Here is a 12,331-nt window from a genome sequence, read left to right as displayed (position 1 = left end):
AGCTTATCAAGTTATTGATGACCAAACACAGATAACTTCACAGGTTCTAACAGGCCGAGGTAAACCAAAACACGTGATACGGAGGAGCGTTTCTTCGCACGTGCACAGAACGTTCCCCACCGGCGCTCTTGGCATATGATTCCCTTTATTTTACAAATTCTACTTTGACGTGGATCTGAGTGGCTTTATTTTGCAGCGGTAAACGAAAGTATTCCCAAGTACCGGCATAGAAGAAAAAACATCGCTCCATGGATTACGAAGGATTTAATTAAATTGTGCAGGAAAAAGAAACACCTTTACAAAAAAGCAAAAAAAATCCAACAATGAAAATCACTGGGTCGCCTTTCGTACTTTGAACAATTCTTTGAAAAAGAAATGAAACTCAGCCAAATAGAGACATCTTGAGGCACTCGCAGATAAATTGCAGGTAGAGAATAATTCCAAGCCTTTTTGGAACTACATGCGTTCAATAATAAAAGGAACTAACGACCTATTGTTCCTAAAAGATGGAAGTGTAGAAATTACTGGGGATCAGGAGATTGCACAACATATGAACGCATATTTTGCATCAGTATTTACACAAGAACAAAAGTCTCTTCCGGAATTTGATCATGTTCTCGATGAAAAGTTGCACAATGTAGTATGTACACCTAGCGAAGTGGAAAAACATCTGAAAAACCTAAACATACACAAGTCCCCAGGTCCTGATAAATTATTGCCTCGTATCGTAAAAGAATGCATTGGAACTATCTACGTCACTTTGTAACTTATTTAACAAGTCGTTCCAATCCGGCTCACTACCCAACGACTGGAAAATTGCACACGTTATTCCAGTCTATAAAAATGGACCAAAATACAAAAAGGAAAACTATCGCCAAGTCTCGCTAACATCTATCGTCAGTACAACGGCGGAGAAATCATTGTGATATTAAATGAAATACTGGTAGAAATGATGAATGTGAGTTTCTTCTTTTTTAACAGTGTAGAACGAAAAAGGAATCTTGGAACCGAGTTAGTTCTACTTTAATCAGCTCAATGCTAAAAACTCGAAGATAAATGATCACCCCACTTTTTGATAACATAACTTGTCAGAAGCGATAAGAAGAAGAAGCTGGAAATGCTTCAAAGATAACAAGCTAATATCAATACTTCCCTGTTGAAAGGAATAGTTAACCTCAGGGCTCGATTGTTCAAAGAACTGATAAAGCCATCCAACAGATAAATCGCTATCCAGCGGTTAGGTGTTATCAAAACGTACTACGCTATCCAGCGGATTGAAATGTATACACTGCATGGCGTTATCCACCCTTTGAACAACCGGGTAAGTGCATTACTTCGACCCGACCCCTACGCCAAGAAAGAGTATTGCCCGCGTAAGACTCACCAATCAACTGCTGCTCCTAATATGGCAAGTCAACATCCTCTTCATCTAGGTAACCGCCCTGTTATGTTTCGAGGGTCATTACGCTGTTGCGAATGCTAAAGCGATCAGTCGTACGTTGTTCACGCATTTTGGGCACACAAACTCGCAGACATGTACGGCCAGTCGGCGATCTCACAACGAGAACAAGACTATCATAACCTAAGAAGACAAGTGGAACAGCTCAGGAGAGAGAGTAAAATATCCAGAAAGAAAATCTCTGTTTGTTCCGAAGAGTAAGTGGGACTGTTTAACTAGTTGTTGGTCACGCGTGAAGCTTATATACTCAGCTTTTAAAAGTTCTGTTTATTAATTAATTGCTTTTTTTGCAGTCATTGTTCCTATTCAAATGAAACGCTCCATAATGTAAGAGGATCAAAACCGTTTTGCATGTGATGTTTCATTTCTAGAAAAGTGGCGTTCGTGTAGAAATTTCTGTCCTGCTGACAGTAAATCGCGATTAGGAAGTCGCAACATTACTGACATGTTGCCCGATCGCACTGTTGGTAAATTCAAAGTGAATTTTAATTTGTATTTTTCCTTCACAGCGTTAAAATTGCCTAACACTCTGCCATCAGTTCTTAATATGTGATTTTCCGTGGCATAAATATCATAAGGCGATATTGATGAATTGCAGAAGTTTGTTCCTTTGGAAACACAACTTGACAAGTTTCGGTTTTGATATTGGACAGGTTGAAAAAATAACTTAAGACATACATAGGTTTTACTAGATCTTTCGTTTGTAATTTTTCCGATCTTGGGCTCGTAAACGTGCTACAAAGAGAGTTAAACAAAGAAAAGCAGCCGGTTATATGATTACCCTTTTCACCTGTTTGAACTGCAGTTTTTAAATATTGTCGTCAGACATATCATGTGAGTTGACATACTGGGGTAGGCCATAACAAAGATTGTAGAGAGTGACTTCCACGCCTCACAAGGACAAGTCACAGTTCGTTGGATGAGGAATTCTGACGAAAATCTGTACCCCACTGCATCTGAATTTTGATGCTACAGTAGGTCACACAAATTCTAAACAGTCTGAGTTTGGGTAAAGGTGACAAATTGAAATATGGTTTACAGTGACTTGTTGAAAGTAAACCCAAAGGAATTGGTCAAAGAGACCCAGTGTCCCAGCTATAAAAAAAGTTTAACTCATTCATCAGCTTTACTGGGTGGCTTCATGTTGTTTTAAATAGAAACAAACAAAGCAGAATTTGTTTACTGGTCTAGAACTTCTTTGTAAGAGATAATTTCCTTCATCCACATGTCTTTTATGTGGAAGGCACGGTGGCCTCATGATTGGTGCACTCGACTCCGGATTGAGTGGTGCGGGTTCGAGCCCCGGCTGGGGACATTGTGTTGTGTTCTTAGGCAAGACACTTTACTCTCACAGTGCCTCTCTTCACCCAGATGTTTAAATGGGTACCGGCAATTTAATGCTGGGGGGTAACCCTGCAATGGACTAGCATTCAATCCAGGGGGGAGTACAAATACTCCTAGTCGCTTCATGCTACAGAAACCGGAGTTAAGCGCCAGGCCTGATGGGCCACTGGCTCGTAAACAGACTTTACCTTACATGTCTTTTATGTGTGATTCCAATTATACTGTAAGGAGAAATTAAATGCCAGTCATTTGTATCAAACCAGACATTCAGAAATAATTTAATTAAGGAAAGAACCATTATCATAGGATGTCCTTGTTATGTACCAATCCAATTCACGGACTACCTGCACCTGTTACATTTCTTTTTCATTTGTATCAAAACCTTTCCCATTATTTTTTTTTCTGTATTTTTTATAGCCTTTCTCGATTCTGCCAAGAGAAGAGATCTGATGACCCACTACTGGGAAAAATTCCAAATGCAAACAATCCTTACAGAGAGATGGGGCGATGCTCTTTGCTATGATGAAATTTGCCTCATTGGAAGAATATTCATCTAAAACATGGAATTCAGAGAAAGCTATTTGCATAGGAGCAGCAAATTAAATAATGCTAAATGTGGACTTGCAGAGACGTTTGGAGTAATGACAATACTGTAGCTGAAAATAATGTGGTGTATTATTTTTGTAATATCACTTTAAATATAAACAATGATATCACTTAAAATACATTTAATAAGTACTTCTTCCTAGGACAAACTTATTTTTATCTAATTCTAGAAAATAGGTATTTAGTTATATTTTGTAAAGCAGGTCAGAGTTTTCTACTTTGTCAAAAATTTGTAAAAAAGTGACTGTATCTAGTTTGAGGTTCTTCCCTTCACAAGGTGTGTATTACTAAGTAACAGCAGTTAAACTTGGCAGATCTGAGCTTACATAACACAACAGGAGTTCCACAGAGGAATTTTTTTTTAAAAAAAAGAGGAAATTTTAAAAAAAAGAGCTTTGGAAAAGTCACTAGAATTAGAACATTGTTTTAAAAATCTATCTATCAGCCAATGATTGAACCGGTGGATGATGGTATCCTAGCCTGTGTAAAGACAACTGGTGTAACATTTTTGAAGCATGCGACTGTACACTGGTTATGAATAGTTTGATCATTGAAAGCAAGTGTAACTGGTTACACTTGATCTTTGTAGGGTTTTTGTCTCTGATCTGCTGGCCTGCCTTTTCTAATTTTATGCACAAACCTTATCTTGAATTTCCCCAGCCTAGCACCCCCTGAGTTTGGCACTAAATCAGATCAGCACAAATAAAACTAAATAACCTTCTCTTTATTCAAGAAACTAAACTTATCTTACAATGTCAGTGACAAACATTACTGAACTTTTCACACCTTGTAAGGATTTAGCATTGTTTTTACTTGATATGCATTTATTACTGATGGAATTGCATCTCATATATTGGAACTGAATAGTTTTCAGCTTTGTTTGGCAAGGGGCTAAAAGCTGTTATATTGATATTTGTCTAGCATTTGCCATTTGCATAAATTAGTTCAGAGAAAATATATCTATGAAAAAAGACAAAATGTTGTAGGCTTTCATTAATTGCTTTAATAACTACATCCTGAAAAACTAAATTTGTTTAAAAAATAAAATATGATTGCAACTTTTGCATCTCAAAAAAGTCACAATGCATACAAGCAGCAATTGTAGTAAAGTTTTGCTCTGCAAAAATGTAGAAGTTTTGCATGTATGCAAATGTGTAATTTTGGGTAATCCTTAGTAACAATCATTTCCCAGGAAAAAGTTTTGAAGAGGCTTCCCTTCTCCCATTTGGTACTCATATGGCAAAAAGTGTCAGAAACAGAGGGTAGCTTTCTAGAGCTACAATTATGCAAACATTTTCTCTGAAATCCTTGACATTTTCCATGCATTTTTCTTCCTAAAAATGTTCTTTAATTTTAATGAAAAATATCCTCAATACGTATGCTTGACTTATTCAAATTTTATCAATATGATGTATATTTGGATAAAATCTATGATACACAGCACAATTATCTTGTGTGGGAGAAATGAAAATGGCTCCCGAAAAATACCAGTAGTTAAAATTATCAAATGCCTGTGACAAGTTCCAGCTAATAACAGTCACCTTAATGAACCCTTATTTTCAGTACAATTTGTCTTTGGATACTCCTGTGGCCAGCAAGCATTAGTCACCAATTCTTCCCTTAACCTTCCATTCTAGTTCATAGAATATTTGTAAGTATGATTAAAAAAAAGGTTCCTCATTCAGAAGACTTCTGTATACAAACTATACTCGATCTTAATTTCAGGGATTTAAAGTCAATTGGAATTCTCATTCATCCTTTTTCTATTACATATCTTTTCATTTGTACATCAATCATTTCTTGCACAGTTTTGTAGACACTGTACTCTTCTCTCACATTGATTATACCGTAGAACAAAAATCCAGAGGCAAGAACAGTCGCAATGATGCGAACCAGATACAAAATCTTGCCAAAAATGTGGTGCAATGAAAAGTGAGAGTGTTCTGCAGCAGTAAACATGACAGGATAAACTGCAAAGAGCAACAAAGCACAGGCAACAAATACTTGAAAGTTTTGTCGTCTCGACAATGCATCAATTGCACCACAAATGATTTTTTGTGTTTCAGATAAAGCTTCTTGTCCCTTGCTGCTGATAGAAAATGTAGCTTGAACTGAATCTTGAAAAGATAAATGAATTTTATAAAATTACTATAAATAATTTGTACACAACACAAGTTAATAAAAGAAACCCCCTTTAACAACTGAAATACCTATAAGGTTTCCTATCAAATTGCAAGGAAGGGGAGGGGGAAAGAAAAGGGAGAAGTGTCTACCCAACTTTGCTACCCTTCCCTCATCTGCATCTTTAAATCCTCCCTCCCACATTCTGTTGCAAAAAAACTGCACATTAACAAATGTTCACATTTCTGCATTTCTCCTTTACTACTTTCCACCTTTGGTCTATCACTCATAACCCCCAACCCTTATTCTCAGGGATTCCTGTCCCCTGCACTTTAAATTCAAATAACAAATGGTAAAACACCACAGCATACACTACTGAGCTATGGATGCATGCAGGAGGTTACTTAGCACGAAAGAAGCGTAAGAGTCATGCGAGGCGATAGCTGAGAGCGACTCTAGCTTCTTGAGTGCTTAGCAAACCTCCCAAGTGCATCCATAACTCAATAGTGTACACTGTGGCATTTACCATCTGTTTTATAACATAATAGATACATTGTAGCGAAAGAGTTTTCTTTTATTTAACAAATCTTACATGACCAGAAAAAACAAGCGTGTGTGGAAAACTAGTCTTTGCATTTGCTCATGTCAGCAGCATACACCCATGGGCAAATGGTGGACATTGAATTGACCAATCAGAGCACATGCTTTACTTTGGTTATGTTAAAATAAATATCAAGGCATGAGTTCTAAGGTTGAAATTGCTCTCGTGTTCTGTTGCCTGACTTGACAAGATTATGTAACAAAAATAAACTGATGATTAGGCAAATTCCCCATCACCCATCCAACAAGAAAAATAATTAATGGGAACCTTTATTAGAAAGGATAATTTTGTGAAAACTTTCCCATAAAACCAATCTGCCACCAGGAGGCTGACTTTGAGTTAATCATTGACTAACATTCTGCAGATGTAAGCTTAGCCAAGAGAAATAAGATAGGCAAAAGTGCAAGCCAGTTGTGAATCAAGAGTTGCCTAGTAGGTGACTGACAGTTGGTGATTAGATATGCTCATGGTAGGGGCACTCGTACATCTTCATAATGTCATACTATCACTCACTGTGAAAACTTCTTTCAGTTATCTCTTCAAATTGCACTGGATTTCAGTAACAGACTGAAAGAGGGGAGCTGTTCCTAACAATTACCTGAGCATGATTATTACAACTGATGATTTTACCTGTATCACCAGCTGCTGAGTCTGTTACCACAAAGGTAGCAGCCACACCTTCGTGGTCTGAAAATGAGAATGTTTTTCCTGGGACATGTCTCATGGTAACCTCGCAATGTGTACATTCTAGACTTTTTTGACCACTTTGATAAAAAATGTAATCAATGCGTTTTCCATCCTCTGGTCCACCCTCTTGAGAATCAGCTACATCACTCCTATCTCCTGAAAATGTATTTGAACTGACATCTGCTGTGTTACCATAGCAACCACGCTGTGAAAAAGACATAGTCAAAAAGGCACCATTTCCATTTTTTCTAACTATAATCGGAAAGAGGAACCTACAGTGTATAGTCAAAGGTGACATTACAATTTAGAGAGATATTTCAAAATTGTCCAAACTACCATGAGCCATGAAGCAGTGGATGGTATTTGGAAATTTTTGAAATATTAGGAACTGGTATTATTGTACAGGTCATAATATTATTTTTTCATAATAGAAGCCAAGAAATTTTTGGTACTGCACATTGAAACACTTCTTGCTTGGCAATATTGTTTTTTTTTTTTGCAAACAGTGCAACAGTCAACTACATGTAAGAGTGCGTAAACAGTGATTTGAAAATAATTATTAAGAGGACTGATCAAGAAAAAAAAAAAAAGAGAAGTTGGAGCAATAAAGCACGAAGCTGAATATTAGACAAATTGAATGCAGTTACCTCATCCTTTCACCAAGTTTAAAATGGTAGAGAACCTCTCACCTTGATTTTTCCATGTTTCTCCCAAGCATCAGTCAGTCCAGTAACATCTTTGATAACCCTATAAAACAGCTGGGATGGCTCACAGTTCATGTCACCGCAAACTAACACTGCATCAGAAGGCTTTGTCAAATGCTGAACAAACTGAGAGAGTTGATATGCTTGGACTGCTCTGTGGGGTACATACTCTCCGCTTTCATTATATTCTGCATGTGTCTTAAAAAAGGAGCAGAACAATAATCACATAAAAAGACAAACAACTGCAAATCAAGTAGAGCAAAACAAATCACCTTCCAACAAATCAACAGTGTTTTTCAAGGCGATAAAATAAAGGTAACTCAGATCAAGTTGAGTAACAATACAATTCCAATTAACCACCCTTCCCAGTTCCAATAGTGCAAACAATTAAGGGGACAGTAAATATTGGAACTCAGATTCCAGAGTCTGCAATTTATTGACACTTTAAGGAAGTTTGCAGTATATAGTCACAATGTTGCAATCCACATCTGCAGTGACTAAATCCTAAGGCAAATGCTAAAAATTGATCTCAAAGAGTATCACGATTCACCTTGACCTATTTGACACCATTCTTATAATATCTACTAAATGCATATCTTCAAAATAAAAACATTTACTAACATGAGTAGCAAAGAAATGAATTGGTTGCTTGGGATGATCAATCAAACAGTATCCCACACCTTTTCCACCAAACCAGTCCGCATGGGTTATCTTGTACATATAGCCATTAAGAGTATACCGGTAAAAATATGCATCAATGATTGGATAGCGAGAGAACACACAAACTCCACTTCCGAACACTCCGCTACAAGAAAATTGAATGAAATGCATTGTACTGAAATCACATCTACTTGTAACAATAAATGATACATGATTATTTACCAACTAATAGCTCAAGATGAATGACATATTTTATTGCTTTTAAATACCTGTAAAAATAATGCGAGTATGGAAGAACATCAACAACTATTTGACGAATCAGCTCATAATCACCTCGGTTCCAAATCTGTGAAAGAAAACTTTGAATAGTATCAAGAGGCTCACAAGAAAATTGAAATGCATAGTTGTAAGAATTTCAAAAATTTCAAGACATTAACCAATAAGTTAAAGGCCCTTCTCTTAGCATTTGAGACTTCACACCTCGCAGAAAAGGTCTGCGGCAACTGCTGTGGGAAGGAGATCTCCACCTCTTACTGATATCTGCATCACAAAAATCCTCCTTTCAAACTCTCATGTATGCAAATATCAACCTCAGCTTCCTGGGTAATATTCTAAATGTTACAGCATCACAGGCATGAAAATTTGAAATCTATTTGAACACTTAGGTGGTTACCAGGTGAAAGATTTTCTCCAAGCCAAAAAAAAAAATTTTGACAATAAAGTACACAATTCGCCAACCAAGGACCAGGTTTTACCACACAAGATGCCAATCTGGTCACACAAAAAGTGTTGTTTTATCATGTGTAATCTGTATTTCAGATCTAGAGAAATTGATTCATACTTTTTGAAACATTTCAACATCTATAAAGGAAGATATTATTAGATTATATTAATAGTAATTTAACTATGCATGCTTAAAGCTTTTTGAAGGAGAAGGTGGAAGGGTAACAGAACTTAATGGTTTCAAATCCACCAATCTATGTCATCTTTTCAAACCCACATTTTTGCCAGTATCTTTAATTGAAATAATCTTGTAGTCTTGATCATTAATTTTGATGATCAAACTAATGATCTTGACCCATGACCAATTGCACATTTCACTCTAATCACCAGAAAATTTCATGTAAACAGGAAAAAATTTATTGTTGCCACTAACAAACAGCAAAGAAGTGCCAAGAAGTGGAATTTTTTATTTTCCTTGAAGTGATGTGTCTATAATCTGACATGACACTCAGGAGAAACAGCAAAGCACAAGATCAAGGAAATACAGCAGTCTGCAATTACATCCTACCTAGTAACAATTTTTAACTTACACAGATTTTGACTGATGAAATTGTAAGAAGATGAGGTAAAAAAAAGAAAAAGAAAAAGAAAATAAAATAAAAAAACAGAAGGGGACCATGTCATGGCCAAACATGTCAGAGTGCACTGTGCTGTCTTGCTACCAGGAATACAGTTATCACCCTGTCTCATCATTGTTTATTTATTTATTTATTTATTTATTTATTTAATGATTCGCCCGAGGGCAGGTGATAATATAATAGGACTCTAGGTCCCCTATAAAATATTAACACCCAAACCCAACCCCGAGTATGAAAGAGAAAAGTGGAAAACCAATCCCAACCCAAAGTACCCATTAAAATATATATATGTATATGTTTTTTTTACATAAGAAAACAGAAAAAGTAACAACAATTAGCAACTAAAAATATTCATACAATTAACTCTACGACATTTAAGACAAATTAACTTATATGAATGAATGTTGTCTCCATCAACTACCAATTTAAGCCTTTCAAAGAAGAAATACTTTGTTCTGGCAGAATGGTCTCTGATATGCTCCGCAAAGTTTATCACAGACAATTTTTACTGTCGTGCATTACTGCTTGTGTAGATATATAGATTGTGAAAACACAAAACATAACAATAAAAATACTTTTGCAAATAAAAGTACAAAAGAGAATTCTATTTTAGCTTTAACTAAGAGTTAAGTCATTTGTTCACTATATCAGACATTTAGGGTGGGAGTACCTTAACAGGCCAAGCTTTTGCCTGTTAAAACCTGAAATTTACTGGACTTTGTTTTATGACCAACTGTTACCAAATACATTTGCAGGCTTCATCTCTGTAATTTAATACCTATTGTTTAAAGGACTACACAGCCCAGGTTGGAACACATTACTCTTAGGGAAATTGGTACTTGAGCTAGCTCTCTTAGACCTCACCCACATGGAATGATTGAACCCATACAGCCCACTCCTCTATCTCCAACTTCTTCTAAGAGAGCTTGCTCGAATGGCAGGTTATACATATTTTTTTCATCAACATTAAAACAGTAAACCACATTTGAAACAATATTCATCACAAGTAAGAGTTTGAGTAGTACAAGTACCTCTTGTAGTGTAACCACATCATGATGGCCTTTGGCGAGTTCCTCAGCAATGAGCACTTTACGTTCTTCCCACATTTTAGACACATAAGGAATACCCCTGATAATTATTGAACTGGAGTTATTTATAAATAACCAGTTTACAATTTGGCCATGTATTAAACAAACAGTTTTCAATTGTAAGAAGAAGTGATCACCTGTAATCGACCGAGGACATGTACATGTGTGTATTTAAAAAGAACCTTCTCAAAATTAACAGTTAGTGTTAAAAGAGTTAAAACGAAATTTATGAATTTTATCAAGCTTAAGTTGATCAAAACAGTTCCGTAAACTCTGAATTAGCAGATAATACCAACGGAACAGCAAAAGAAAACTTATTTTCTAGTTAAGCGAAAGAAATTTGGTTCCTACTGTTTGCCTGGGCAGGTTAACTTTTCGATATTTTTGAAAGAACGACAATAAAAAGAAAATGGAATCAATTGTAAAAAAACTGAACAGTTGAAACCAAGTACTTCACATATCAGTAGGAAAGGATCGAGTATAAGGAAAACGAACAAAACACCTTCTTACCAGCAATTCAAGGTCAAAACGTGTAAGTTTGGCTCTCGTTCGTTGCCCGCCATGTTTAGAATGAGTATCACTGTCAGCAAGCACTTCGAAAACAGTTGGACATTCATGTAAATCACATGAATCACTTCACTCCAGTTCCAGCCCAGTCCTTTGTGTCAAAAAGACCATTCGACCGATAAAATCTTGGGGACGAGGTTGCTCTGTCACAAAGACTACAAACACATTCTTTGCCAAATAACTCAATTAAAACCCTGCCATTTCTTGGTACCTAATATAAGTCTGAGTAAAATTGAAAACTGGTTTTTTTATAAATGATCAAAATTGAAAACTGTTTATTTTAAAATAACTCAAGTTGAACATTGGTTATAATTGCTTCACGCAGCAAAACAGAGCACAGCTTCACGATCAGTTGTCGACTTGTTTGTGTAGCCGTGGAGAAGTTGTGCTTCCTTATGCACGCTTCCTGCAGGAGAATCGTTCTGAAGAGTGTTATGTGTTGTCATAAAGTGCATATTTGAGAGGAATAAATAACGAAGAAATACAATGAAAAAAGAGGGAAAGAGAATGAAAATTTTAGGTGGTAGTCCCTCGTTGAGAAAAGACATTTTTGACAACTACGTTGGACCACTAAGAAAAAAATATGCAAGGAGTAGAAAACTTTGTTAACAGCATGTCGCATCATGGAGGATAATAAAGAAACATTCAATTTTCTTGTTAGCACTATCGCTTGTAGATGACAGCTACGTCCTGAGAGCAATAAAGCTTCTATTATCAAATTGCATCGTTTGTCTTAATGATTTTTATCAAACTTTTGCGCTAAGTATTTCTATAAATTTGCCCCAGGGTAAGTCTATGAAAATATGCCGTTCTTTCAGCTTGTTTAGTTTCTGTTATTTAAACGCCAGATGTTGGAGGCTGTTGGAAAAAATCAGTTGGAAACATGAAGTAACTGTAGGGCTGAATTGAATTGAATTGAATTGAATCTTTATTAAGGCATAAGATAAATAATCACATATCCTATGTTACATCATTAAAAGAAGCTATATATATAAATTACAGAGAAAGTCAAGATAAAAATTATAAGACTAGATTATGTTTAAAAATTAAGCGATTGACAAACGTGTTTTTGAACCTATCAGTGTTTATTTTAGGATGGTGACTTGTCTCTTTCCTCAGATTGTACTTGGTTG

The 12,331-nt window shown here is 36.0% G+C and overlaps 2 protein-coding genes across 2 annotated transcripts; one reads left to right on the top strand and one right to left on the bottom strand.

The window, feature by feature from the left end:
* Positions 1–1,437: 1,437 nt before the first annotated feature.
* On the top strand, positions 1,438–4,469 carry LOC148741192 (guanine nucleotide-binding protein subunit gamma-like). The gene is made up of 2 exons (XM_088736383.1): positions 1,438–1,656; positions 3,221–4,469. The coding sequence occupies exons 1-2, from the start codon at positions 1,535–1,537 to the stop codon at positions 3,324–3,326; spliced, it is 228 nt and encodes a 75-aa protein (XP_088592509.1). The 5' UTR covers positions 1,438–1,534; the 3' UTR covers positions 3,327–4,469.
* LOC111321988 (putative neutral sphingomyelinase) lies at positions 4,113–11,388 on the bottom strand. The gene is given in 8 exon segments (XM_022925015.2): positions 4,113–5,182; positions 5,185–5,526; positions 6,762–7,023; positions 7,508–7,720; positions 8,144–8,327; positions 8,452–8,528; positions 10,575–10,671; positions 11,142–11,388. Coding segments are annotated over 8 exon segments (1,320 nt in total). The 5' UTR covers positions 11,249–11,388; the 3' UTR covers positions 4,113–5,144.
* Between the last annotated feature and the right edge of the window lie 943 nt (positions 11,389–12,331).

This window comes from Stylophora pistillata, chromosome 1 (assembly GCF_964205215.1).
Source record: "Stylophora pistillata chromosome 1, jaStyPist1.2, whole genome shotgun sequence".
In the NCBI taxonomy this organism is placed as follows: Eukaryota; Metazoa; Cnidaria; class Anthozoa; order Scleractinia; family Pocilloporidae; genus Stylophora; species Stylophora pistillata.
The sequence above is the reverse complement of the archived record's forward strand: the minus strand, read 5'-3'. Positions and strand labels throughout refer to the sequence as shown.

What these genes read in the sequence shown, in the direction of transcription:
- LOC148741192 (XM_088736383.1), top strand. Translation starts at nt 1,535, where the DNA reads ATGTACGGCCAGTCGGCGATCTCACAACGAGAACAAGACTATCATAAC. An exon ending in ATCTCTGTTTGTTCCGAAGA is followed by an intron (nt 1,657 to 3,220) that starts GTAAGTGGGACT and finishes TATTTTTTATAG; the next exon opens with CCTTTCTCGATTCTGCCAAG.